This window comes from Metarhizium brunneum, chromosome 4 (assembly GCF_013426205.1).
Source record: "Metarhizium brunneum chromosome 4, complete sequence".
In the NCBI taxonomy this organism is placed as follows: domain Eukaryota; kingdom Fungi; phylum Ascomycota; class Sordariomycetes; order Hypocreales; family Clavicipitaceae; genus Metarhizium; species Metarhizium brunneum.
In genome coordinates, this window is record NC_089425.1 from 2,318,117 (window position 1) to 2,345,182 (window position 27,066).

A 27,066-nucleotide genomic window follows, 5' to 3' on the forward strand; every position below is an offset into this window, starting at 1 on the left:
CTGGGCAAGAAGATTGCTGATAGATGGCTTCCCCGACATTTGTGATCTTTTCAAGTTTCTTGATCAGTCAGGCCTGGTCCGCGTCTGCCCCACATGTAGCGAACCAGTCGGTTCAATGCTTGAGGTTACAGGCCAGCAGTGCTCAGCCACAGGCGGCTCGGTTGCTGCTACGCGGGGCCACCAGCGGCCAACTTGGTCAAGTGGCAGATGCATGTGTCTAGATGTCCATGTCGGCACCTGGGATTCTGGCCCAAGCTCCCACCAATGGTTTCACATGTTGGCCATTCCCTCGGCTGGTCGTGCAATCAGCCAGCTTCCCCCACAATAGTAGTATTATCCTGGCCGCTCGCTCTCTCGCTGTTAGCTTCTCATCTCCATTCCATGCCGTTCAGAGCATCAACGTTTGTGGGGGATGCCGTACTGTTCGAGCCTGCTGTTTGATCCTTAGCATCTCGCTTCAGCCATCGGCGCCCGTGGTACCATATATTCCTTCTCAATCTCGCGCCGTCCATCGCCGGCAGAAGCATGCCGCCCAACGACGAGCCCGCCGATGCTGGCAGCAGCTCTGCTCCCGATCTACAGATTCTCGGCGATGAGATCACCCTGCAACCTAGTGGCTATGTTGAGCCGGAGGGTGGCCATGAGGGCAAGGAAGAGGCATTGCTGAACCAATTTGCCTCGTTCCGCGCCGAGCCTTTACAGTACCGCGACACCTACATATCCCATGAGAGTTGGCGACATGAGCTGAAGCACAGACTGACTGGTCGTACTGTAGATTCCTTCGAGAAGTGTCATTGTATGTTTCGGGTCAGGGCTGGCGAGCATATAACAACGTCATTGGTCAACCGGCCTTTTATTCCGGCTTTTCAGAGAATATGAAGTCAATGGTTCTGTCAGCACCACTGCTTCAGGAACGCATCACAAAGCTTGCAGAGGACAGGGTCGCCGTTGAAGTCAAGGAAGGACTAATAAACAAGGATGACAAAGACTTTGGAGTAAAGTGCGCCCAGAGGCGAAACGCTCTCGAGAATGGGCTCCAGGAAGTCGCAGATAAGATGACCGACGACATGATCTGCAAAATGGAAAGCAAGCCATTTATTCGAGGGGCCTACTACATGGCTACCCAGCTTTTGACCAGAGCCTATCACCAAGGAATCCACGTGTCCAGCGAAGAAGTTTTGCGCCTACGAAAGGTTGCTGACTTTGCTGCCAAGAAGAAACAGAGTATCATCTTCCTACCCAGCCACCGATCTCACGTCGATTACGTCTCGCTGCAGCTCATTTGCTATCGCCTCGGCTTAACATTGCCTATCGTCGTTGCCGGAGATAATCTCAACATCCCGCTCCTCGGCAGCTTCCTGCAGCATGCTGGTGCCATGTGGATCAGGCGATCATTTGGTGACGATGCCTTATATACCACGTTGGTTCAGAGCTACATCGACACCTTGCTCCAAGAGGGCTACAACTTTGAATGTTTTATTGAAGGAGGCCGCTCTCGCACCGGGAAGCTATTGCCGCCGAAATTCGGCATTCTGAGCTTTATTCTTGACAGCATTCTATCTGGGCGGGTTGATGACGCAATTGTTTGTCCCGTCAGTACTCAGTATGACAAAGTCATTGAAACCGAGGGCTATGTCACTGAGTTGCTTGGAGTACCGAAAAAAAAGGAGAATTTGGCAGACTTCGTTTCTGGTGGCTCGTCTGTTCTTTCATTGAAGCTTGGTAGAGTGGATGTCAGATTTCATGAGCCGTGGAGCCTGCGCAAGTTTGTTGATGAGCAGTTATCTCGCCTTCCGTCTATTCCCCCTGGCTTAGACACCGAACACCACAAGCCTGACGTGAGAGCCGCTCGTGAAAAGATTTTGAGGACCATGGGGTACAAGGTGCTAAGTGACATCAATGCTGTGTCTGTCGTTATGCCAACTGCTCTCATTGGCACAGTTCTCCTTACTCTGCGTGGTCGTGGAGTTGGTTTACAAGAGTTGATCCGCCGTGTTGAATGGCTCACTGCCCGAATTCGTGCCAAGGGAGGGCGTGTTGCTCACTTTGGAAACGCGCCCACGTCTGAAATTATCAATCGTGGTTTGGATGTGCTTGGCAAGGACCTTGTCGGCATTGTCAATGGCCTAGCTGAGCCGACCTTCTATGCGGTTGACCGCTTCCAGCTGTCGTTCTACCGAAACATGACGATTCATTTGTTCATCTATGAGGCCTTGGTTAGTGCGGCAATGTACATGCATGTCAAACGTGGTGGTGGGCCTGCTATGCAAGACATCTCATACACTGAACTGAAGGACCAAGTCTTCTTCTTGTCCTCTTTGTTCCGCGGCGAATTCATTTTCGGATCCGATGGCCTTGTCACAAACTTGGACAACACTCTCCATGGTCTCGAGGCAGACCATATTGTTCGACTCGATCGAGATCAGAGCGGCACTGTCACCACAATCGGGCTGTCCGTGGAAGAACGCAAGGCAGGCCGCGAGAATTACGACTTCTATTGTTTCTTGATTTGGCCGTTCATAGAAGCCAGCTGGCTTGCGGCTGTCTCGCTGATGGGCCTATCACCACCACCTGGGAGTAATGGAGAAATCTGGGTTGAGCAAAACAAAGCACAGAACAGCGCTCAGCTAGTAAGTGATTGAGTAGAACTGGCATCTTTATGATACATGTACACTAACTAACTCTGAACAGTTGGGTAAAACTCTCTACCACCAAGGAGATTTGTCGTACTTTGAAGCCGTGAACAAGGAGACCCTCAAGAACTCATACACCCGTTTTGAGCAAGATCAAATCATTCACGTAGTCAAGTCCAAGGACCCCAAGATCCCGCCTAGGATTCAACTCGATCCAGAATGGCGGCCGTCGCGAGACCCCAAAACCGGTGCCCTCGTTGCTGCAGGTAAACTTTGGGATTTCACGGAAAAGATTGCTAGTTCACGACGAGAGGGCAAGAATCGACGAGACGGGGCCACGGTCAGTGTGCGTGTGCTAAGATTGACCGACCAATTGGGGGCCAAGCTATTCGCCGAGGCTGTGGACGGCGAGAAGCAGGGGAAGAACAAAGTTCCCAGTCGGCTCAGTGTCGAGGAACAGGAGGCGCACAAGAAGGATGTGCGGAGGAGGAGGAAGAAGCTGAACCAGCGGGCACATTTGTAAAGATATGAATATGTATATTTGTACAACCAGAAAACGTCTATATACCCATAAATATCAACGCTTTTGCATGCCACGTCTTGGTCTTGACGTCGCTGAACCCCGCGCAAAGTATCCAAGCCCCGAGCCAAAAAGAGCCGACTCAGACATGAACAAAACCGCTGCCCTCTTTATAATGTACAACAATAGCAGCGGCTAAACCGCTATAGCCGCTGATGGATCCGCGCCGTAGAAGACAACTCAAGTTGATTTAGGCGGTAGAATGATATTGTCAATTAATCTGACAGCAGGGCCACCGGAATGGCCCAGATCCTCGCCCTCATACGGCTCTTCTACAGGGGACATTCGCACCGCGCCGCTCAAAACAGCACCCCTTGCCACATCGACGGCATCAACCTCGTGCAAAGAATCCGGGTCGGCGAGGGAAATGTAATCGACTTCAAATTGAGCCCGTTCACTTGGCTTCATGTCCATCTGCGCCCTGAGCATCATGGCGCAAACATGCTGCGCAGCGCCAAGGATGGTGGCGCGATCGGTGTGTCCTCCGCGGTAGGCATTTTCAGCAGCTCGCAGGGCAGTATTAAGAACGATGGCGACATCGCGACGGCGAGTGCCGAGGTAGACGTTGCGTGAAGCCATGGCCAGGCCATCAGTCTCGCGCTCGGTCGGGCAGACGACCACCTCCGTAGGCACCATGAGGTCCTTGACCATGCGCCGGATGACAACCGTCTGCTGGACATCCTTCTGCCCGAAATACACGCGCTCCGGCTGCACGATGTTGAAGAGCTTCATGCAGACCGTGGCGACGCCCCTGAAGAAGGTAGGCCGGCTGGCGCCCTCGAGAACCTCGGCCACGGGCGTGATGGTGACAAAGCTCCCCTTGCTATCGACGGCCTGTCCGGGGAACCCGGAGGGGTACATCTCGGGCGTGGTCGGCGCAAAGATGGCGGATATGCGTCCGAGATTGGCCCCGTCATCAGCCAGCTCGCGATCGAGCTTGGCCAGCGCAGCGGTGTCGGTCTCCCACGTCACCGGGTAGGACGACAGGTCCTCCTGGACGCCGAACTGGGCCGGGTTGACATAGATGCTCACGACAACGTGGTGGTTTTCCTTGGCCGCGGCCCGGATCAAGGCAAGATGACCCTCGTGGAGGGCTCCCATGGTGGGAACGAGCCCTACGCTGCGATAGTTGACCGTGTGCGGCCTCCTCCATCTCCGGACCTGCTCGACCGCGCGGAGCACGCGAATAGGCGAGGACGGCACGGTCTCGACGGCCGTCCGTAGTGACCTTGACCACATGTATGGCGACGGGCCACGCCGCGGGCCATGGGCAGCACGTGCCCCGATCTGAGGCGCTACCAGACGCTGCATTGCAGTGGGAAAGCCGAGGGGGAAGGAAAGCGACAGTGTGTGAGGCGGCGCGGGTGGAGGGAAATTACAAGAGAGGGGAAAAGCGTATTTTCCATTTTCGGGGCCGCAATGGCCTTGAAAAGGAGTCTGTTCGTGATGGTTTCTGCTGCGGAGATTTGGGGACGCCGGAGTTTTCGATGGGGAATGAGGGAAAAGGCGGATGAGTCAGCAGCCTCAAAGTGAACCACGGGAGCGGTGCTGCGACGCCGTGGTGTTGGAATGGTAGGGCGTTGGATAAAAAAAAAATGAAAAGATGAAAAACTGAAATGTGCTCCGGGCCAAATGATGGTGTTATATACCCGGCTCGCAGTCCAAATCTATTATGAATTGATGAAGAGTCTGCGGTGAAAACCGATTGTTCTGTCGTGCACAAGGGACGTGGTGGGTAGAACAAGGATGACGAATGGCTTTGAACTGTATTGTTCTGAGCTGGGAAGTTGGCTGCCTAAAGTATTCATGCTTGCTCCCGGCACTTGATAATCTCGCTAGTTTTACAAGACCATTGTGTTTTCAATTGATTGTTGAGAAAATAGAGTTGGAAGTGGAAAGCATGCCACGTACTTAGACATATCCGCCGCACCAGTCATGGTGACGAGGTACGAACCTCTGCCGTAACAAACAGGAAATTAATGACTGCGGGTCATGGACAGGGGGGTCAAAATCTTTGAAAAATCACTCAGCGTTATTGTTCCTAGTGCCGAACTTGGACTATGTCAGGTCTGATCTGCGCGGAGAGCAAGGGCCTCTTTGTGAGTGCCCGTGGGCATAATTGTAACCCTAACCCTTAAAGCCAGGCTACATGAACAAAACGAGCGGGCAAACTTTGCTGTCAGGCAAGAATTCGTGCTTTGACCCCTTTTCTACCCCATCCTTTTCGAATATTTGAAACTATTAGTCATTCATAAGAGTGTTCAATTAAGAAGTGGGAGATTGTGCTCATTAATCTGCGACATCTATCAATTCTATCGATAGTATAATATAGAATTCCCTCCTGCGCCAACACAAAACTTCATATTCCCAATTCCCAATGCAGTCATTAGAGTATTCTATTCTAAACCAACCCAATTCCGAGCATTAATTAAATTGCAGAGCCGCAATTATGAAGCATGTTATACTTAGGCCATGCCGCCACCAGTCATACTTCCCTGCTTCAGCTTCGACCATCGAGTGAAACAGCCGATGAGAGTGGCGATTCCAGTGGCCGCGATGCACATGGCAAAAACAACTTTAAGACCAGCCATGTAGCCGGCAATGACAAGAGGCTGTTGGTCCGCAGGGAATGCGTGTCGAATCTCAGTAGCGCCAGTGAGGACAAGGGTTCCCAGGTCAACTTGGGGTGCGTTCTTGAGAACGTGGTCGACCATCTGATTGATGAATGCAGCCTGGCTTCCAGAGACGAGATAGGCACCTCCAATACTTTGGAAGACTAAAAAATTTCACTGGTTAGTCATTGGGGGGGTCCGCGTTGGAAAAGACAAACGTCGCAAAGGCACTTACAGAGGAGCATGCCGGTGGCCGAGGCAAGATCTTCAGGGGGAACTGAGCCCTGAACAGCAATCATGGGAATCTGGAAAGCGGTTCCCCAACCAAGTCCAGCGACAATCTGGTATCCGATCCATGCACCGGTAGAAGAGTCGACGTCGAGCATGTACAGGAGACCAGCGCCGACGGTGGCAACGGCGCCACCCCCGAGGAGCATGGGCTGGTATCGGCCCGTCGCAGATACGTAGGTGCCACTGAGAATGGTAGAGATTGTGACAGCAACGATGAACGGCAAGTTGCGAACACCGCTCATGGTTGGGTTCGTTCCATGGACGGACTGAAAGTAGATGGGGATGTAGTAGATGGCGGCGAAGAAGCCGCCGGCAAAGATGAAAGCAAAGGCGCTCATGACCCAGTTGGTGCGTTCCCTGGCGAGTCTAGGAGGAACCATGGATCGCTCGCCCTGGAAGTACTGCAGAGCAGCCCAAGCCGCCGTGATGGCGACAAAGCCAACGAGAAGGCCAATGACAACAGACGAGTTCCAGGCGTGGGCAACACCGCCATACTGCACAGCAAGGATGTAGGTGACGGTGGCGCCCATCATCAAGACAATACCAAGAGGGTCCATCTGCAAGAACTTTTCCAAGTGAGTTGCCTTGACGGGGACAGCACTCTTGGGCGTCTGGAAGAAGACCAAGATGACCAGGGCGGAGAGACCTCCGATGGGGAGGTTGATGTAGAAACACCATCGCCAGCTGACGTTGTCGGTGAATGCGCCGCCCAAAAGAGGGCCAATGACACTGGCGAATCCATACGAAGCACCGAGGATGCCGGTAAAGGCAGGCCGCCGCTTGGGAGGAGCAGAAAAGGCGATGATGGTATAAGCGCCAGCTCCGAGACCAGCGGCGCCGACACCAGCAATCGCGCGTCCAGCAATGAGGGCCTCTGCGCTGGGGGCAGCACCGCAAATGACGGATCCGAGCTCAAAGATGAAGATGGCGACGAGGAAGGATGTCTTTAGTGGGAAGTACTTGTAAACCTTGCCCCCTATTCACGATGGACTTAGCAACTTTTGCGACTAGGATGAAGACGGGAACGACGTACATGTTGACTGCATAGAACCAACCGTCATGAAAAAGGCAGCACCATACCAGCCTACTTTATCAAGGCCCTTGAACTCGTCGGTGATTTTAGGAATGGCGGTGGCAACAATGGTCTACATGTAAACGTGTCAGTGGTGTTTCGACAAGCTTGTGGAAACAAGGAGCAGCTAAATGCGCGGCTTACCATATCAAGAGACAGAAGGAAGACGCTCATGACAAGGGCAACAACGATGAAGACCATTTTGATACCAGAGGGATACTCGATATCGTCAGACGCATCGTCGGCCACGGTGGATGACACATCGTCATGTTTCTCTTGTATATTATTAGCACGCCTTTCGTCCTCGCCGCCACTCGAGTAATTGGCCTTTTCCGATGCTTGGTCCCCGGCGATGGTTGATGCTGAAGAAATAGTTCGATCCGAACCCTTTGGGACCGCTAGGCCCGTAGCGCTGGTCATTCTGGGCAATATTTTGTGTCGTCCTAGGTTCTATGCTGAAAGACGAATACGCAGTGGGAGAAGAGAAGAAGAGACTGAAGAGTGATACATATATATATCTTCATAGAACAAGGTCCCCGGTTATCCCAAGTCTTCGATGAAGCGAGCGGAATACTGAAGGGAGTCGACACGGTGGTCCCCAGACATACATATAGGCAGAAAACCGACGACGATATCCAGTTCCCCCTCCTGCGTGGACCATGACCCCGGCGGTAGCAAGTTGCAATCTACCATGACTCACTGATAATCACATAGACAGATCCGGAGAGATGATGCGGTTAGCCATGCGGAGTTTACGACCCATTGAAGATCCCAAGGCCTAGCGGTGCTTATTCTCACAGCACGGCCATGACAACGAGACAAAATTTGGACAGCCTAATAACCACGCAACAACCGGCGCTTATGAGCCATAACGGGATGTGTTAGTGCGGTGGATACACACCATTACTCTGTACAATGGACATTTTGCCATTCCCAGGGTACCATGAGTCCATGACAATCATGGGTGGCCAGCCACATGCAGCTTGCCCGGGTGCATCCCCGACCTGAGACTGTTCGATTCGACGGCGCCCTGGCGAACCCGCCAAGTCCGCAGGGCTGATTGTGTAAGCCGCCTAATTTAGCCTCAAGCGAGCGAGTTCCAACATGTTACCAAGCAAGTCCGCCAAGACGGGCAAAGGAAGGCCTTGTTTGATGGAGCTCGCAGTTGATGTTGCGCCGGCCAGATATCGCCAACCAGACAGGGTTCTCGCGCTCCGATTGCCGCAGCTTTCTGCTCCTTTGGATTCGCTGCTTACGCCGTGCTCTGTAGCTTGTCGCTCATTGAACGCGGCGAGCCGACATCAGTCATGACGGTGATGTGAGCGTCAACATGGCTCATGATGAGTGGGTGGGTGAGGTTGCGGTGAGACGGACATACACAAGTTACATAACTTGCATAACGCCCATTCCCATTGCATAACGGCTCCTGGTCTGCGCTGATGTCGTGTGCCGGCAATTACGGACTTAAGCATGTTGCAAGTCTGGTATGCTTATTCCCCTGTCCCATCTTCAGACAAGCCCTCACAGATCTGCCACACGGCTGCTTCACGCCATTCCCATATCTCGGGCGTGCCCACGGGACTTGTACCGAGTGGCTGAGAGACTATCGGACAAAATGGATTCGGCGGAGTTTGCGTGATCCGCTGTCCGCACCCCTTGGTCGCGTCGCTCTTCGCATCGTCGCAAGTTTTCCAGCGCTAGATTTGACGAGCTTGCAACCGTGGTTCATGGGAGGGATACCCATCTGCACCCATCTACGCGCAAATGCTGTTCAAAGGAGAAGGATTTTGGCGTGGACCAGCCCCGGCCATCAATGCTCTGCGTCGCCATCGCCAGTACTGAAGACATCGCAAGTCTACGAGCTCCCGACCAAGCAGGCTTTTTCAAAAAAAAAAAAAAAGGTTTCGCTAATCTTTTGTTTTGTTTTATTTTTTGCTCGCAGTGCCTCGGGACTGGCTCAGCCCCCGGATTTCGGCCCCGTTTACCCCGGGTTTGCGCGCCGATAAAGCTCGTTAGATCTATATACACCGTCATTTTGTCTCAAGCCATTGAGCCTTTATACCTTTCTCTTGTGCATGTATAGTCTCTATTGACAGTCTACTGCCCCCAATGCAGCTCGTCGCTTGGCATCTCCAGGTCCCATCTAGGAAAGAGACACAACATTGAACCACATTTACCCCGCCTGCTCCTTCATCGGCCATTCCCTACATATCAAACTCCAACTTCACCTATTCCCAAGTCGAAAAGTTCTCCGTCTCTGTAGGAACAATGAGCGCCCCGTCCATCCAACTAACAGCTCCAAACGGGGTAAAATATACCCAGCCTACGGGCCTCTTCATCAACAACGAGTTTGTCAAGTCAAGATCCGGAAAGACCATCACGTCTCTCGACCCCGCGTAAGTGCATCACGCGTTTGTTCAGCAGAGACTACAAGTTGACATTTCAAATCATGGCAATCTGACCCAGACTTTCTCTTGCAGTACTGAAAACGAAATTGCTACCGTCCAGGCCGCTGGCCCTGAAGATGTAGACGACGCTGTCAAGGCTGCCCATGCGGCGCTGAAGCACCCCTCGTGGAAGCAGATGCCTGTGTCCGACAGGGGCAAGTTGATAAGCCGTCTTGCGGACCGGCTGGAAGCACAAAGGGAGTTGTTTGCTACGATTGAAGCCTGGGATAATGGTGAGTTCGCTGTCACGTCGGCCGTATTTCCGTCCTCTTCATCACCCACCCCGGGCCTTCAAAATACAACTCGCACAAATGTCCCACAGCTATTCACCCAGCGTGCTAACACCAACTCTAGGCAAAACGTATGCCGAGGCTCTCAGTGTCGATTTGGAGGAAGCCATTGGCACATTTCGCTACTATTCTGGCTGGGCGGACAAGATCTCGGGCCAAACCATTCCCACCACTCACCAAAAGTTCGCCTATACCATCCGTCAACCCATTGGAGTTGTCGGCCAAATTATTCCTTGGAATTACCCGTTATCGATGGCTTCTTGGAAACTCGGGCCAGCCCTCGCGTGCGGAAACACCGTTATTATCAAGGCAGCCGAGCAGACTCCCCTTAGTATTCTTGTTCTAGCCTCATTGATCAAGGAGGTCGGCTTCCCGGCCGGCGTTGTCAACGTCGTGAATGGATATGGAAAGGATGCAGGAGCGGCCATAGTCGAGCATCCTCTAGTGGACAAGGTCGCCTTCACCGGTTCTACAGCCACTGCCAGACACATCATGAAGATGGCTTCCGCTACGCTCAAGAACATTACTCTGGAGACGGGAGGAAAATCGCCTCTCCTCGTCTTCGCAGATAGTGACTTGGAGCAGGCTGTAAAATGGTCTCACCTCGGAATCATGTCCAATCAAGGCCAGATATGCACGGCCACGTCGCGCATCCTGGTCGAGGACAGCGTCTATGATCAATTCGTCGACCAATTCGTCCAGCAGACCAAGACGGTCAGCAAGGTTGGCGACCAATGGAGTCCTGATACATATCAGGGCCCCCAAGTTTCCAAGCTGCAGTATGAGCGAGTTCTCGAGTACGTTGAAGCCGGAAAGGCCGAGGGTGCGAGACTTGTGTGTGGTGGGAAGCCTCTCCATGCTGACACCAAGGGATTCTTCATCGAACCTACCATCTTCACCGAGGTCAAGGACAGCATGCGAATTTACCGTGAGGAGATTTTTGGTCCCGTCGTGGTGATTAGCCGGTTTAATTCGGAGGAAGAGGCAATTTCTCGAGCCAACGACTCCACCTACGGCCTCGGAGCTGCCGTCTTCACCAAAGATCTTGAGCGTGCGCACCGGGTTGCATCTGAGATTGAGGCGGGTATGGTTTGGGTAAATAGCAGTAATGACGGTGATCCAAAGGTTCCTTTCGGAGGTGTCAAGCAGAGCGGCATTGGGAGAGAGCTTGGTGAGGCTGGTTTGGAGGCCTACAGCCAGGTTAAAGCCGTCCACATCAACATGGGTAATCGACTTTGAGTGAAATGGCTGTGGGGGAGCCAAGAGCCAAGTCAAAGTGACAAATAGACATTCTTCATGGTGCATCGCCTTGACAAATTATTGGGCATGTCACATCGAGGCTGCCCAAGCCTCCGGACCCACGTCACGAGCGCCAAAGCCACACAACCCGAGACAGTCGTCTTATGTAGGTCTATCCCATATCTTGGCGAAGACTAGGCCGTAACATGCGCGGCGATCGTGACCGGATACGACTGGTTTCAGTAGTATAATAAGGGCCCTGATTACGCTGCCCCAAATTGATTTCACAGCTCCACTCAAGCTCTGGCAGCAGCAATCCACAGAGATGGACGTTGAGCCACCTTCATACAGCGAAGTCACCACCGATGGGGAGTATCTTCTTCCTCCAGCGACTCTGCGAATAAGCGGCCATGTCATCTACTCTGATAAATCTGCCACAGAGCCGCTATATGAGCTCTCACATGAGCTGATCCATCTCCGCGATACAACAAGAAGCATAACCGTCAAGAGACTGGATACCACTATCAAGCCATCTTCCTCGTCAACAGGACCACTCTCTCACGCTGTCACACAAAAACGCCATATATATGACCTGAAACATCCGGGCATCATCACCGGTCCAGTATTCTTGTACAACGCTGAATCAGTCTCGCGACATAGTCTTTGCTCTTTTGGGATGAGCACGTATCGGCCTCGGTTGTTCTCGTCGGCGAATGGATTCCGAGTACACCGCGCTGGAAAAGGGCTAGGCCACCAGGTTGTTGTCCGGGGATTGCTATTTTCAGCAGTGTCAACCAAGGCCAGTGCGGTCAAGTACGAATGGTCGGATGAACGGGGAGAGATTCTTGCACGCGAGTTGAATTCTGCACAAGGCTGCAAACTGTTCATTACCAAGGAGATGAGCGTGAAGAAGAGAGATGCGCTGGTGACAGCGTGGGTGCTAAGGACGTGGTGGGAGCTCGCACGGAGCGGGGAGTATGAATTATGACAACATGTCTGCATTATACCATTGACGTTGGCATTGTTTCGTACATGTGAACCATGTTATGGGCTATGGTTTTGTATCGCAGTGTTTGCCTTTGGGGCCGTGCCTTCGCTTTGCGTGCTTCAGTACATGTCCCAGAGACTCACTTTGCCATCCTTGGCCCCAGCCGCAACCCAATGAGCTGCCTTGACGCGGTGAATTCGTCTATCTTGAACAGACAGTCGACTCACATCAATAGCGTCATCAGCTTGCTGCACCTCGCAACCGACTTGTGCCTCTCTGTCCGTGTCGACAGTTTGCGAAGTCTCTGGTCCCACATCCGAGAAAGTGACGGCGTAAGCACCGTCCTTGTGCCACTTCAGAACAGCCAGTTCTTTGAGGCTCTTGCAGGAGTATAGTCGAATCTTGGAGTCCCACCCAGCAGTTGCGAAGATTGCTCCGTCAGATCGGACCTCGAGACTCTGTTGCCCCGAATGTTTCGTATTGGTTACTTTTCTCGGATGTTTCCACTCTTCCAATACAGCATCGTGGTCTTTCCCCTTTGCATATTCTGGTTTTGAGGTACTTGAAAGAAGAGAAATATTTTGTTTGGGGTCCTCGTCGATTTCTTCTATAACTCGCTCAGAAGGATTGAATGGCTTGGCCACCTCTTGCGGGGCCGTCGGGATCGGGTGTTTGGCAACAATGGCATCTGCCCCCGATGTAAAGAAGCATTTCAAGTCTGGCCGGAGGTCTAGGGATAGAATGGGTTGCGAATGTGCCTGTGTCCTGTATGTCGTGATCCAACTCCCCTCAGGAGTCAATCGGTGAACAGACGCATATCCATTTTCAAAAGCAGCAACCAACGTCAGGCGTTTCTCAAGGTGAGCCAGGGACAGGCTCATTGCCATGCCATTTTTTGGTCCCGGTTGGACTGTGTAGGCACGCGTTTGTGATGGCAATGTATATATATCAACCTATAATGTTAGTGTATGACGTGATGATACGAGGGGAAGGGACAAGGACATACAGATTCTGATGCGAGAGTGTTTGGAACAGCTACCAGAATTTCGGGAGATGTTCCAAGAAACGGCGAGTATTGAGAATCTTCTAACGGACAAGCTGCGAATGAGCAAAAGTTCATCGTATTTACTTCCAGTAGATGAACCACCCAGGGACGACGTCTTTCGACATCCACACCATCCAACGGCAGGACTGTGCTTAAGCCACTCTCATCTTCTCTCGCAATCTTCCAAACAATAAGTTTATGATCTCGACCATGTCTTCAGCAGTGTGAGCGAGCCATGCTTTCCAAAAACGACTTATAAAAGACACAAGGGATACCCGCGAGCCACTTACGTGATAAGCTTGTCTTCTCCCCACCCTCGTACTCCCAGTATTGCATTCTCATGTGCGCGCCAAACAGCCCGAGGTCTCATAACGGTAAGATCCCATAGCACCACGAAGCCTTCGGAATCTCCCGTCACAAGCCGCTCATTCTGCCTGATGAATGTGGCTGCATGGACGGCGGCCTTGTGCCCACGGAGGATGAACTTGGGAGACGGGACAGGGCTAGCCATTGCTCAGCCTTCATATGTGGATCAGACCGGCGGGTTTTGAGTGCTGTCTCGGATGCATAATGCACTCTAAAATATTATCAAGTTTCGTTTCGCCAGCGTAACGGAGTCTTGGATACTTTGTAAGCTGGCTGTGGAGGGAGACTGAGAAGCAAGAGCAGTTTGGTGACCGACTCCATCGATAAACGTCACGTGCACGCTTCAACCACGACTGGTAACTTTCAATCTTTGACCGACCACCTTGGCTTTTTGCGACTTCTTACAACAGCACCGAAAAACAAAGTAAACTCCACGATACGGCGATGCCACACAAGAGTCTTTCTACCCCCACTAGGTTCATGCCCACCAATTTCTGATGCTATAGCCTAGGCGTGTGCTCCGTACCATAGACGGTATTCTCACAACGCACAAGACCCTGCGCTGCAAAGGGTCCAATCGTGGCAGCAAAACCGCTCCCAACCTCTGCAAGGATACGGAAATCGATGTGATACGTAATGTCGATATACCCCATTAGCTCTCTGAAACTCTTTGACGAATGGCAAGCCGTTGCTAGCGAAAAGGCCGTGGGCTCATTTGCGCAAACCGTGTGACAAGAAAAACTCAACGTGGCCCGGCGTAGGGTCATGGGACTCATGACAGAATATAGGGTTTGAAGAACCGAGGACTTGACCTGTAGCGTGCGTTTTATGCTTTGATGTGTTGTAAATCTGAGACATTCACCTTGTACGAGAACGGCGGTGAGACATTATGGATAAGCACCGCTAGCATCCCCCAATGCATCTATGATGTGCAGAACGAATGATATCAACCGTTACCATTTTAACCTATAACCCAATCTAGAGTCACCAACAGCCGGTATTGGCTGAGGACTTTTGCACGTTTCTCCTTACTCCCCTGGCGGCAAAGTGTGGCTTAATCTCAAGGCAACTCAACCAGCACAATTGAGACAACTCGCTACGAGGCCAATAGTATTCAGGGCTCTGTCCTTTTACAGCATCATTCTATATTTTCCATGACACTCCGTCATTAATATGCAGGCGAATGGCAAGGGGATTCTTGGTGCATCAGCCACATGTACACGGAGAGTCCGGGCCAGATCGAGTGTCTCTGAACCCGCATCTCGATCTCGCATTTGTGCCACGGCCAAGATCCCACGATATAGATTCAGTGGTCTCTTCAGATTACCGGTAGCACCGGACTACTGAGAGACCTCAATGCTCGACGTCATAAATGATTCCATATCATATTGACGATGCTGCATTTCCGTAGCGGTCAAGTGCGCATGTATAAGGCTTGCCCAGCATCCTGGCTCAATCATTTTGGGAAAAAATAAAAAATAAATCAAGTTAAAAGAGTTGGTGCTCTTCAGAGAGTCTATTCGCTTTCCCTAGAACCATATCGGGTCTATAGACAGTGGCATCGACGTAAGGGCAATGGCAAAGCTTAGGAGAGTTCGAACAGGCTGTCTTACATGTCGCGAGCGGCATCTCAAGTGCGACGAAGCAGTTCCGGACTGTATCAACTGCCGCAAAAGCGGACGGAATTGCAAACGAGGCCTCCGGATCAGCTTCCTTGATATAACAGTGCACAATCCGACGCCGCAACGGTGTTTGGGCGTTTGTCAAGGTAAATTCGGAACCCAGGCGCCCTTCATGCCGCAATCTACTGATTACACCATGGTGAGAAGCCGTTGAATTCTGCGACGAGTCCCGTCTGATCGCCTCAGAATATCGAGGCGGGTTACAGCGCTATACCGATGTGCGTGCGGAGAATAAAGAGACCACAAGTCCCGATAAACAGAACCGATTTGCCACAGATTTACACTTACCCGATCCCACAGGCCGTAATGATATTCAGGCTCAACTTTCTGCGCAGGCACAGCTTTCTGTCAAGACAGAAGACAGCAGCAGCTTCCTTAGCTACCCAAGCCGCCATGCCAGTGCATCGGCTGCCATCTGGCCGCCTGCGACGAAAGTAGCAGGATACAGGAACCAGAAAAGCTTTATAGATCGGATGGACTCGTCGTGTGGAGAAGACTGGTCTATAACGCAAGTGTTCTATTCAGACGAGCTTCCGATTCACACGCCCTCTAGTTTGGGGGACACTAAGAGAGCATCGTTAATCTGCCACGGGCCGACCAAGAGCCATGACTGGAGTTCGGAAACGCCAGCGATGAAAAGGGAGCCAAAGTTATATGGCAGCAAATACAGCGACGATATGATGGAGTTCATCGCAACTCAGGACGAACTCAATTACCTACAAGCCTTTGCCGATGGTGTCGGCGTGTGGATGGATTCACTCAATAGCGGCAACCATTTCACCCAGGTGATTCCATGGCACGCACTTAAATCATCTCTTCTTCTAAACTCCCTGATGGCGTGCGGCGCAAAGCACCTCTCCTTCAGCAAGCCCGGATTAGAAGACAGGGCCATTGAACTCTACAACACGGCCACAGCACAGCTCGTTCGAATGCTTCAAAACCCAGAGAGAAACGTCGTCGACTGCACAACGGCATCCATTTTGCTCAACGTATACGAGGCCATGTCGCACAAGCCCATACATCGAATGAGCCACATGGTTGGGGCCAGAGCCCTCATTCGAGAGTGCGGATGGAATGCTGCCAGCACGGGTATCCCGGCAGCATGCTTCTGGCTGAGCATCGGCATGGAAGTCCTATCCTGCTTGTCCATGAACTGGGCGGTAACCTGGCACCCTGACGATTGGGGACTCGATCTAGACTGGAGCCACGATAACGACCTGGACGGCGGCGACTCTCAGACGTGGGTTCACAGGTCGTTTTATATCCTGGCCAAAGTTGTCAACTTCCGAGCAACCTCCTTGACATATCCTCCCTCTGATCCGCACAAGCACCAATCCAGGCTCTCTGACCGTCTCACAGAGTGGCAGGCGCTGAAGCAGCTCTGCGACGACTGGAGCAACTGCAGTCCCAGGTCGATGCGGCCGGTTGGCTACTTGGCTATGAGTGGTTCAAGTGAGCCGTCGGCGTTTCCGAAATTTTGGTCAGTGGCAATCGCCGACCTGCATGTGTGCAGTGAGCTAACATCATCAGTCTAATAGGCTGGCGCAGACGTCGGCAATGCTGGGTAGAATATTCTATCACACGGCCCAGTGTGTTCTCGCCCAGGTAAATCCAATAGAATCATCAGAACAGTCGCCAGAAATGAAGGAACTTCAGCTGCATCACGCTCGTCAGGTCATGGGAATCGTGGCAAGCGATCGTGATCGAAGTGTCATGACAATCGCCCTCCAAGCAGTCAACGTTGCCTTCTTATCATTGGTAAGCCCAGAAGAACGACAAGAAGCTTCTTCGATTCTTCACGAAGCCCGGACGTCCGGCGCAAACACAAACTCAGAAGCACACAAGATGGCGTGCCAATGGCGCATGGCAGTGATGGAATTGTCAGAACTAGAGTCGGCCTCGGGGGTGTCACTTCCCTGCGAACAATCTTGGTTTAGGGCTGCAAACATGTCAAATTCCACCTCGTGGGAATTTACCAGTCACCAAAGTTCAAGGGCTGAAGCACCGATTGACAACCCTCTCGAGTCGGCCTATTTTGGTCACGTAGATCAACCATACAAAACGTGGTATCAACCAGTATGTGGGAATGATTTCCAAGCATTCGGTTTTGGGATGTAAAATGATTTGCACATTGGTGTATTTCAGGGAGCAATGTACATGTTGTGCAGCTTATTTCTTGACCGTGTTGTTATTTGCCCCCGTTGTATGAATCAAATTCTAGCTGTTTTGTGGCTGAGCTTCAAGCAGCATGTGCCATGCACAAGGTGCCTTTGTGTGAATCTCTGCCAAGGGTATCAATGGTTCTGTATGCGGTGATGCTATTTGCGGTAGGTCCGGGCTAGGACGACTTTGACGACTCCCCTCCTGATGTGAAATTCATGCTGTACCCACCAGTCTTGCCGTCCTTGGCCATCTGAAAATTGTCGGTACTTAGCCCGAAAGGCTTCAATATGCCGTCGCCGAGCGTCTTTAATTTCCCCCACATTTCTGACATTTCCTTCTCTTGCGCGGCCTTTGTTCGAGGGGGCAGTGTCTTGAGTTGACTTTGGACTGTGCGCAAATCTGCAGCTCCCAAGCCAGGCATAGTCGATAGTGTCTTGTAGTCCTCCTCTGCACCTGCGAGGTGTTGCCAACCCCCAGCTTCTGAACGAGCCCGGGCACGCCGCAGCAAAGCCTTGGTGCGGATTCTCCGAATGTCGGCTTTCCTCGTTTCAAGGAACGAATTCTGGGGCGGTGATGGTGCAGGAGCAGCACGGGATGCACCGGAACTGATGATCTCGTCGTCAACACCATCTGGGTCTGTGAGTGAGGCTTCGCTCGATTCCTTGTCGCTTGAGTCCGACTTTTTCAAGTTGCTCATCGAGTTGCACAGACCCGGGTCTGTCTTTTCCAGCTCCACCAGTCCGTCCAATGCTTTGGAGGCAATCTTGATAGCTTCTGTCCACTGCTCTGTCTGTAAGTGGCAGGCGGCCATGTTGCTTTGGATAACGGCACGTTCATAATGCAGGTAGTTGGGGCATGACAATATGGCATGCTCGTACTTGGCCAGTGCATTCTCATAGTCCCTCGACGAGTACAGGGCGTTTGCTTCCGCCTTGATTGAATTTGACTCGGCAACCAATGCCTTCCACCGGGTGCACAAATGCATGTTAGTATGTGAGGATCATGAGGCTGGCAAGCAGGCAGACACGTCGAGCGGTTCAGGGTTGGGCTCACCTGCTCCTCCTCGACCGAGAACCTGACTATCTCCGGCACGGTGCCAACATCTGACGGGTCATGGCCTGCCGATTCTGCCATGTTCAGCGAGCGCAACAGAGATGTTACAGATGCAGAAGACAAAGGGCCGGGTTAATTGGAAAGCCAAGTGGAGACTGGCGACGGAGGGGGCAGAGAGTGAGAGGAGTCAATGAGAGGAAGAGAAAACGCAGAGCCTCCATGTCTCAGCTGTGGCCACAAGCCGGTCAATAGTGGAGCACCGTGGATTGAAAACTTGCATCAGAAAAGGGTACATGGTGGAAGAGACGCAACCTGCATTGTTCATAGACATAGACCGGAGGCCAGTAGACTTGAAATTTTTTGAATTAATTCGCTCCCATGTTATAAACCCTGTTCCCCCCCGACTTGTCAATTTTCTTGCGTCGAGACCAGCCGTTCGTCCCAACTTCCTACGTGGTTCGCTCCGTGAATCGGTGGTTCTGACCAACCTCTCTGCTGTAGATGCACGCATAGTCCTCCTCGAGCACCATGGCGCCTAGAACAGAGTAAGTGTATCACACCCTTGCACCAGCACATTTCTTTTCTTCTTCTTCTTCTTCGATACGCCTCCTGTGGCAAGGAGGGGGGAAACAAGCGGCGAACATTGGGCTGACACCAATCCAAGTTTCCCTCCTGTTCGGGCCTGTCTCTTCGACATGGACGGCCTGCTTCTTGACACGGAAGATCTTTACACGCTGTGCGTGAACCTCGTCTTGGACAAATATGGACGGCCCCCGCTTCCCTGGTCCGTCAAGGCCAAACTCCAAGGTCGTCCCGGTCCGGCAGCCACCAAGATCTTCTCCGACTGGGCAAAGTTGCCCATCAGCACAGAGGAGTACATGGCCCAGCTCCATGTTTTCCACAACCAAGTGTTTCCGACTACCAAGCCGCTCCCCGGAGTCGTCGACTTGCTCACCAAGCTGTCGCACCCGGACATCGAGAATGTCCACATTGCCTTGGCGACAAGCTCTCACAAGAGCAACTATGAGCTCAAAACCGCTCACCTGGGGTACCTTTTGTCCAAGTTTCCAGATCACCGCCGTGTGCTTGGCGATGACGCTCGGCTGCAATCCGGTCGGGGCAAGCCACTTCCAGACATTTTCTTGCTGGCCCTGAAGACCATCAACGACTCCCTTCCAGCTGGCGAGAAGCCCATCACGCCCGAGGAATGCCTCGTTTTTGAGGACTCTGTCCCGGGCGTCGAGGCTGGCCGAAGAGCCGGGATGAGAGTGGTCTGGGTTCCACACGAAAAGCTCAAGGAGGAGGTTGCGGGCAGAGAGGAAGAGATTCTGGCCGGTCGTGCTGGAGAAGCTGGAGAAGTCGACATGCACCAGGTTGGTGAGATTGGGGACGGGTGGGCCGAGGAACTGACCACTCTGGAGGCGTTCCCATTCAAGAAGTATGGCATTGTTGTCCCTTCTTAGCAGAAAAATCTTGTTGCATTTCTTGATCTAAACTACTGAATGGCATGTTCTGACGATATCTTTTTTTTTCTCTCTTTTGGCAGTCTTCCCATTGTTACATACATCAAGGCATGCTGAGCATCCATCGATGCGGTGATTTAGAACACATCCTCGACTCTACGCACCGTGAACTAGAAGCTGTTTTGTACGACCACCGCTGCAGTGTCGATTTGGTTTAATTCTATGTGAGAAGCCAATATTTGATCTATGTCTTAATATACGTCGAAATAAGGTACAGTGTCAAAAAAAAAAAAAGGAGGGAAAAAACAGAGATTCTATCGTAATACAGCCCCGTGTCTCCTACACAGTAGATCCCTCCATCCGAATAGACATTCCAATAAGCCTTGAACGGTCATCTCTGCCCCAGTCTGTCAACTCCCATAACCAGCCAAGTACATGGACCCTTGCATAGGTGGCTGCGTCGAGCCTGCATAAACCGGTGCCAGCGACATTTCAGCGTTTGTGGTCAAAGGAAACGGTCCATCCGAATACTCTTGATTGGCGCATCCGCTCTGTGCCAAGGGTATAACTTTGTCTCGTCGTAACTGCAATGCATCATGGGATGCCTCATTCGCAAACTCAACGGCTCCCAAGTCTGCAACCGGAGCTGGAATGGGCGCCAGAGCACCCTCAGTGGCATTTCCCACCGGAATGTACGATGCCGGGGTCGTCCCTATGGACGAAACGCTCGAACAGCCCGTGGACGCTGATGTCGCAAGTTGCGGCGCCCATGCAGCACTACGCGGGACGTTGAGATATGTCAATGATGGGTGCTGGTATTGCTCCCCGTGTTGGACGTGGCCAGAATTATGCTGGCCCGGGACCGAACGCGGGGGGCTATAATTTGTGTCATTTCTGGAACTGTAATCTGCCTCTTGTTTGCTCGTCAACGAGGCATCCGGTATCATCATTCCTCGGGGAGCGCATGCAGGAGGCCTGGGACAGCCGACAGCGGCAGACGCACGGAATTGTCGCAGTTCGGTCTCCAAAGCCTCATTACATCGTAATAAATGCTGGAATTCTCTGTTGAAATCCCTACTTCGGAGGCGGCGAACCTCGTGCTCTAGACGAGCGATATGTTGTTTGGTCCTTGCTCGAATGGCCCTCTGAGACTCGCGGTCGTTGGCTCGCTTCCGCTCCAGTTGAGCAGAGTTCAGATTCGATGCTGTTCTTGAAGCTAGGAGATGATTCAGACCGTCGTGTTAGCCGCTGTGCCATGAGTTGTATGACGGTGGAAGCGTATTGCACTTTGTGTCAAGGGATGGTTCACCTTTACTCTTGGCTGTTCTGGTTCCAGAATCAGATGCATTGGAGGTCGGTGTTGACATCGTGACTACGCTGACGCCTTGGTAGTCTGCAAGTTTCAGCTTGTCGGGACAGGGCAGGGCAGACAGAGTGAGTTATTACAATGAGCGTGCGGCGAAACCGACGTATGGCGCCGCATTGAGATCAACTCAAGCAGTTCCTATGCATCTAGGAACGGGTTAGAAGCCAAAATAAATGGGTTCTGGAAATAGCCGATCCTGGGACGCGCATCTTGCGATGGTAGAGAGGGAGTAAGAGTCCTCTAGTAACCACGGCAAGAACCTAACCATCCTTTGTGAGATGAATTATTTAAACATGTACGCTTCGCATTGTCCTGTGAATTTTTTATGAAACTACGGCTGAAGTTGAGTTCCCAAATACTCAACATGGCGGCACGACGGACATTCAAGCAGTACCCTACCCTACCCTACTCAATACTCAAATATGAGAACTCGAAGAGATCGAGGAGATTGCTAAATTGCTTTATCACTCGTCTATTCACCGGGATGAGCCTGCCAAACCACCGGCTCATGCCGAAACGAGTCTCGGGGCGTCCGCGCGGTCTCGACGGGCTCTAGAATAAGCATTCCCCATGATGTCATTTCCCTTGGGTCTTCGTTCGGCACAACATAGTCGAAGCCGCAATATGTCTATACTCCATACGCATATGCAGGGAGCCCCGAAACGCAAATACTACATACGGCGAGCATTCTTGTAATGCCTGGCGATACGGAACCTCCAGTCCGAGGTGCCTCGCTGGCTGAAAATAGTGATCAAGGCTCACGCACAACCCGCGTCTTGACTCTTGAGTCCATGTCAGCGTTGGGGCCTCTAAACCCCACCCATTCACGCCATCTATCCTACTGGGGTTAACGTACGGAACCTCGTATTTTAGAGTTGATCAACGAACCCGGTCACACAGCCAGGTGAGCAGAAGTAATGACTAGCATGCAGCTGCACCTAATATATGCATATGCATACCTACATTGAACTAATTTAACCTTGCACCGCTCTTGTTGAGCGGTATTTCCCGCCTCAGACCTGTCAGATAAACTATAGACATCAATTATAAAATGGGGTCATTCTCTCTTACAATCTCAATGCTGCTCAGCCGGATTGATAGTAGTGGATCCTGTTTCCTAAAGAGGGCATAGTGCAGTTGCGTGTTTATCGGGTTGTTCTTTCCATCGAGCAAAGACCCAATGCCAACAAAACTCGCCCTTCATTCCAACATGGTCTCACTTGCAAGCTAAACCGTCAATGCATCAATACAACCAAAGATTCCCGAGCACCCAGGTCCACAATGGATTTACCGAAAGAGGAGGGAAAAAGCAAAAAGCACAAAAAGCACAAAAAATGGGTCAACTCTGTAATACATACGGAGTAGCCATAGGGCGTCCCGGAACACAGCATAATCGGAAGAGGTCGCAAATCAGCGACTCACAATTTCACAAACAGCACAAGCCGCGAATCTATGACCCGACGCTCTTTTCGTAAAAACCGGCCGTATGGGGCGGGGCCCGAAGCGAGGAAGCATTTCGAAGACGTAAGGTGAACATCTTCCTGCGCCCGAGTGGCCTAACGTAGCATCGGCCTGAGCGATATACCAAGGATCTTCCAACACAGGCATCTTGGCGTCACCGTACGCTGTCCCGCGTTTTACAAGGGTAAATCCTTGTTTTCAGCGGGCTGTAGGGCCTTGGTTTCCTACTTGGTCACTGAAGATGCTTAATCGGTTAGCTCCCATGCAAATATCTTGCCCAGGTTTCTCCTTCTTACAGATTATATCCCAGAAGTTACCGGTGACGGGTGGAGATGTCCGGATGGGCGCCGGCAACATCAATCGATGTCTGAACACACCAGTGGGGCCGGGAGACATGGACTGTCTGATGCCATTATGTGCCGAGATTGCTCACTCGGCCAATGTTGTGAGTGTCTCGGATGGTTTGTCCTCCTCGCTCATGTCTAGTCCAGCCATAAGTATCCGGGGCCTGCCCTCTGGTGAGCCGTCTGGCCCTGTCTCCTAACTGAATTTTTGCCGTCACCATCAAAAGCAAATTCAGCACCTTGACCTTTGCCGTGAGACTTCGTGTCGATACCTCTGCACCATGTGGTTCGGTGCTGTTACCGTCTTGTCCGTGCTGCCATGGCTGGCCTCGGCAGCACCCGTGACTGATACCAAGCCCAAGATTGACTATGATGCAATCATTGTGGGAGGCGGTCCGTCTGGGCTGGCTGCTCTGAGTGCCTTGGCACGTGTTCGTCGCAATGTCCTGCTGGTAGACTCGGGCGTATACAGAAACGGCCCTACAAGACACATGCACGATGTTTTGGGTTTTGACGGTACGGCTACACACCATCAAGTATTTCCGCCGCTTCAGATGACGGCTTTGCTAACTAAGAGGGGTTCAACAGGTGTTCGACCTGCATACTATCGCTGGGCAGCCCGAGAGCAAATCTCCCATTATGACACTGTTTCCATGACCAACGGAACCGTGACCAACATCACCGCCCAGGAGAACAACACCTACTTTACCGTAACCGGTACTTACCAGGACAACGAGGAGAAGACTCTGACGGCCCGCAAGGTCGTCCTCGGCACTGGGCTCAAGGACCTCCTCCCCGACACTCCCGGTCTCATCGAGAACTGGGGCAAAGGAATCTACTGGTGCCCCTGGTGCGACGGCCACGAGCATGCGGACCAGTCCATCGGTCTGCTCGGTCCCCTGACAAGTGTCCCGGGTACGGTTCGCGAAATCCTCACTCTCAATAGGGACATCATTGCCTTTGTCAATGGCACCGACACCCCTTCCAACCGTGAAGCCACCGAAAAGGACAATCCTCGCTGGCAGGATTACCTGAATCTACACAATGTGACGGTTGAGAACCGCACTATTGCCTCAATAGAGCGCCTGAAGAATGGCTCCAACCCCAATGCCGACCCCAGCCTGCCTTCGTACCCGGAGTACGATCTGTTCCGTGTCCACTTCACCGACGGGGACTCCGTCACCCGGGCCGCCTTCCTAACCAGCTTCAAGCACAAGCAATACTCAAACGTCGGAGAGGAAGCCGGCGTTGTATTGTACGGCGAGAAGCTAGGCGTCGACCCTACAAAGGGTCTTGTCACCAACGTTCCTGGAATCTACGCCATTGGCGACTGCAACTCAGACAATTCGACCAATGTACCGCATGCGTTGTACAGCGGGAAGCGGACCGCCGTCTTTTTACATGGTGAGCATGCCCTCCCTCCTCTGCAGAAATTCGGAAGGAAGGAAAATTACTAACTCATCGGGGTGACAGTGCAATTAGAAAGGGAGACTGCTAACGCGGAGCTGGCTGGCTTGAACAAGACATTGCATACACGAAGTCTTCACGAGGAGGTTCGTTCTCTTTGGGATCACATGAACGGCGGCAAGGACGACTTGTTATACGCCGGGCCTTTCGAGGAATAAAATTTCTGCACGTGGGCTTTTTGTATATGATATGACACGGCATTGTTAGTTACAGGTGCCCAGTACCAAGGTGGAATTTGGCATTTTAACCTATAAACCAGCGTAATGAGATTTTTTGACTTATGAATCCTGAATGTCAAGGCTCATGCCTTTTGGAATGTGAGGTTGGGTCTGTTTCATTTTTATTGTTTTACTAATTACTTATCCCCATCGATTGATGATTGCAATACAAACTAGATGGTCGACTGCTGAGATGCTCACACTTTCTGTATCCGTGTCTGGTGAACGGTCTTGCGAGACCAGTTACCCTGAAGCAGAATACAGCAAAGGGTCGGTGACGTCATGAGGTGCCCTCATCTGAACGCGGGACGCAGCGTTTGAACTCTGTCTGGAAACTGCTGCCACTTCCAAGCTGCCGCACACTGGTTGTCTATTTCATTCGCCGAGGGCGACTATCTCCCTTAAGTACGATCTAATAGACTAAGGCTAAGCAGTTGATCCCCGGCTACTTGTACGTGCGGGGAATCTATCGGCCCAAAATAGCCAAACAAACAAGCTCTTGGTCTTGGTGCTTACCAACACGACCTCCAGGTCAACTAGTCTCGTGGACAAGAAGACGGCCAAACAACGGCACCATGGCAGACTCCCAACGCTTCTCACTTACCAAAACCCTCCTTTCATCCGACGCCGCTGGCTTCCGGCAGGCTACCCAGTCGACCTTTCTCCAGCGAGCAGCCGAGGGCAAGGTCCCCAAAGACACTCTGGGGCAATGGCTCGCCAACGACCGCCTCTACATCTTGGGATACATCCGAGGAATCGGCAAGACGCTAAGCTTCCTGCCCCTCCCGGAAACGGTGCCGCCGCCGTCACAAGGCAGCAGAGAAACAGCTACCACCCGTCTCCTAGACTGGCTCATCGACGCCGCGACCAACATCCGCCGTGAAGAAAAGTTCTTTGTCGACACGGCACGCAAGTTCGGCATCAGTGTCAACCTGCCCGCCGACGAGGACGGCCACGTCCCCGACAGCGCCAAGCTGGAAGGCCTGCGGCGCTTCGAAGCTCTCTTTGGCGGGCTTGGCCCCAGCGCCAGCGCCACCCTGCCGTGGCTAGAGTGCGCCGTCGTCTTCTACGGGACGGAGAAGTGCTATCTGGAGGCGTGGACGTGGGCCAGGAACCGCCAGCGCGAGCTGGGTGAGCTGGAGGGCGGAGATGCCGATGGCGGGGCCTTGCGCACCGAGTTTATTCCAAACTGGACTGGCACCGAGTTTGCTGCCTTTGTCGACCAGCTTGGCAAGATCGTGGACGATGCCGTTGTGGAGTGCACCAGAGGCGCGGGAGACGAGGTTAGAAATGAGCTTGTTGAGCGGTCGTTGGCCAAGTGGCGAGAGCTGCTGGCGGCCGAGAAGGCTTTCTGGCCGGCAATGGAGTGATGATGGTACGTGCCCTGTCCTGTGCTTTATCATGCACGGTGCCTGGAAATGGCTGTGAGGCTTTGGAAACAAGCCGGAGATGATGTGATGGTGGCCTGCATCATGAAAGGGAGGGGCGCCAGGCGCCAATTCTACTCCGCGGTTCCTTGGAGTGGACGGCTGGGCGGATATGCTTGGCGTCTTGGCGTCGAGGTTTGTTTCCTTTTAATGTTCCTCCCAGCACGACGCACGGGTTTTCATGCACGGCCTGTATCTTGTAATCTCGAGTCTCTCTGTCCTGTTTGCGAATCGTCATCTGACGAGTGTGCCAGTGTACTGCTTGCAGAGAGAACAACACAGCTGCAGATCTGGAACTGCTGTTTTCCCCCGCTTTGTCTCTTGTTTCTTTCAAGTTGTGCTAGTGTGCCTCGGCTTATTCTTGCAATGCCAAGCACGTAAAGTCACCCTGATCGTATGGCCAGTACTACCACTCCCCAAGGCTCATATTACATGCATGGAACTTGTTCGCCGGGAATGCCGGGGTGAAGTCGCATGTGCACACTTACACAAAGGGGACGGACCACACATTTGGGGGTGCATCACGACAGACGCTTCAGTGTTTCGGCGATGATTGCAGGCCAGGCTTGGAGCTGTGTGCTGCAGCAGCGGGCACAATAATAATAGTAATAGCGGACGCGGTGCTTCCTCCGCCGGGTTAGCGGCACGCTTATTCAGGATTAGCGCTAATAGATAGATCTATTTATTATATTACGTATATAACTTTAATAACTCTCGCAATATGTATGAGGGTTAAAGAGCTATTTTTTTTACCTTATCTTTAAACCTATTTTTACTTAATATAACTTAAGAGTTATAAATATACTTTTATTATACTTTATACTTTATATTAAGTAATTATATTCATTTTTATACGTAA

The 27,066-nt window shown here is 52.1% G+C and overlaps 12 protein-coding genes across 12 annotated transcripts; 7 read left to right on the forward strand and 5 right to left on the reverse strand.

The window, feature by feature from the left end:
• Positions 1-525: 525 nt before the first annotated feature.
• Positions 526-3,156, forward strand: GNPAT (Dihydroxyacetone phosphate acyltransferase; the record flags this gene model as incomplete). Its single annotated transcript, XM_014690215.1, has 3 exons — positions 526-701; positions 776-2,630; positions 2,692-3,156. 3 exons carry the CDS (start codon positions 526-528, stop codon positions 3,154-3,156), a joined length of 2,496 nt encoding a protein of 831 aa, XP_014545701.1.
• A 237-nt stretch (positions 3,157-3,393) lies between these two features.
• On the reverse strand, positions 3,394-4,524 carry panC (Pantothenate synthetase; the record flags this gene model as incomplete). The annotated part of the gene is made up of 1 exon (XM_014690214.1): positions 3,394-4,524. The coding sequence occupies one exon, from the start codon at positions 4,522-4,524 to the stop codon at positions 3,394-3,396; it is 1,131 nt and encodes a 376-aa protein (XP_014545700.1).
• A 1,154-nt stretch (positions 4,525-5,678) lies between these two features.
• Positions 5,679-7,608, reverse strand: G6M90_00g073660 (uncharacterized protein; the record flags this gene model as incomplete). The annotated part of the gene is made up of 4 exons (XM_014690213.1): positions 5,679-5,989; positions 6,061-7,092; positions 7,150-7,261; positions 7,333-7,608. 4 exons carry the CDS (start codon positions 7,606-7,608, stop codon positions 5,679-5,681), a joined length of 1,731 nt encoding a protein of 576 aa, XP_014545699.1.
• Positions 7,609-9,456: 1,848 nt separating this feature from the next.
• On the forward strand, positions 9,457-11,164 carry G6M90_00g073670 (uncharacterized protein; the record flags this gene model as incomplete). The annotated part of the gene is made up of 3 exons (XM_014690212.1): positions 9,457-9,584; positions 9,669-9,868; positions 9,990-11,164. 3 exons carry the CDS (start codon positions 9,457-9,459, stop codon positions 11,162-11,164), a joined length of 1,503 nt encoding a protein of 500 aa, XP_014545698.1.
• A 325-nt stretch (positions 11,165-11,489) lies between these two features.
• G6M90_00g073680 (uncharacterized protein) lies at positions 11,490-12,152 on the forward strand (the record flags this gene model as incomplete). Its single annotated transcript, XM_014690211.1, has 1 exon — positions 11,490-12,152. One exon carries the CDS (start codon positions 11,490-11,492, stop codon positions 12,150-12,152), a length of 663 nt encoding a protein of 220 aa, XP_014545697.1.
• A 119-nt stretch (positions 12,153-12,271) lies between these two features.
• Positions 12,272-13,708, reverse strand: asa-1 (ASTRA-associated protein 1; the record flags this gene model as incomplete). Its single annotated transcript, XM_014690210.1, has 3 exons — positions 12,272-13,105; positions 13,159-13,411; positions 13,488-13,708. 3 exons carry the CDS (start codon positions 13,706-13,708, stop codon positions 12,272-12,274), a joined length of 1,308 nt encoding a protein of 435 aa, XP_014545696.1.
• Positions 13,709-15,357: 1,649 nt separating this feature from the next.
• G6M90_00g073700 (uncharacterized protein) lies at positions 15,358-17,363 on the forward strand (the record flags this gene model as incomplete). The annotated part of the gene is made up of 3 exons (XM_014690209.1): positions 15,358-15,384; positions 15,452-16,725; positions 16,784-17,363. 3 exons carry the CDS (start codon positions 15,358-15,360, stop codon positions 17,361-17,363), a joined length of 1,881 nt encoding a protein of 626 aa, XP_014545695.1.
• A 220-nt stretch (positions 17,364-17,583) lies between these two features.
• Positions 17,584-18,542, reverse strand: TTC1 (Tetratricopeptide repeat protein 1; the record flags this gene model as incomplete). The annotated part of the gene is made up of 2 exons (XM_014690208.1): positions 17,584-18,369; positions 18,462-18,542. 2 exons carry the CDS (start codon positions 18,540-18,542, stop codon positions 17,584-17,586), a joined length of 867 nt encoding a protein of 288 aa, XP_014545694.1.
• Positions 18,543-18,989: 447 nt separating this feature from the next.
• On the forward strand, positions 18,990-19,924 carry G6M90_00g073720 (uncharacterized protein; the record flags this gene model as incomplete). Its single annotated transcript, XM_014690207.2, has 2 exons — positions 18,990-19,006; positions 19,126-19,924. 2 exons carry the CDS (start codon positions 18,990-18,992, stop codon positions 19,922-19,924), a joined length of 816 nt encoding a protein of 271 aa, XP_014545693.2.
• A 410-nt stretch (positions 19,925-20,334) lies between these two features.
• G6M90_00g073730 (uncharacterized protein) lies at positions 20,335-21,291 on the reverse strand (the record flags this gene model as incomplete). The annotated part of the gene is made up of 2 exons (XM_014690206.1): positions 20,335-21,140; positions 21,234-21,291. The coding sequence occupies 2 exons, from the start codon at positions 21,289-21,291 to the stop codon at positions 20,335-20,337; spliced, it is 864 nt and encodes a 287-aa protein (XP_014545692.1).
• A 2,085-nt stretch (positions 21,292-23,376) lies between these two features.
• G6M90_00g073740 (uncharacterized protein) lies at positions 23,377-24,720 on the forward strand (the record flags this gene model as incomplete). Its single annotated transcript, XM_066130988.1, has 3 exons — positions 23,377-23,611; positions 23,684-24,499; positions 24,569-24,720. 3 exons carry the CDS (start codon positions 23,377-23,379, stop codon positions 24,718-24,720), a joined length of 1,203 nt encoding a protein of 400 aa, XP_065987036.1.
• A 635-nt stretch (positions 24,721-25,355) lies between these two features.
• Positions 25,356-26,150, forward strand: G6M90_00g073750 (uncharacterized protein; the record flags this gene model as incomplete). Its single annotated transcript, XM_014690204.1, has 1 exon — positions 25,356-26,150. The coding sequence occupies one exon, from the start codon at positions 25,356-25,358 to the stop codon at positions 26,148-26,150; it is 795 nt and encodes a 264-aa protein (XP_014545690.1).
• Positions 26,151-27,066: the final 916 nt, after the last annotated feature.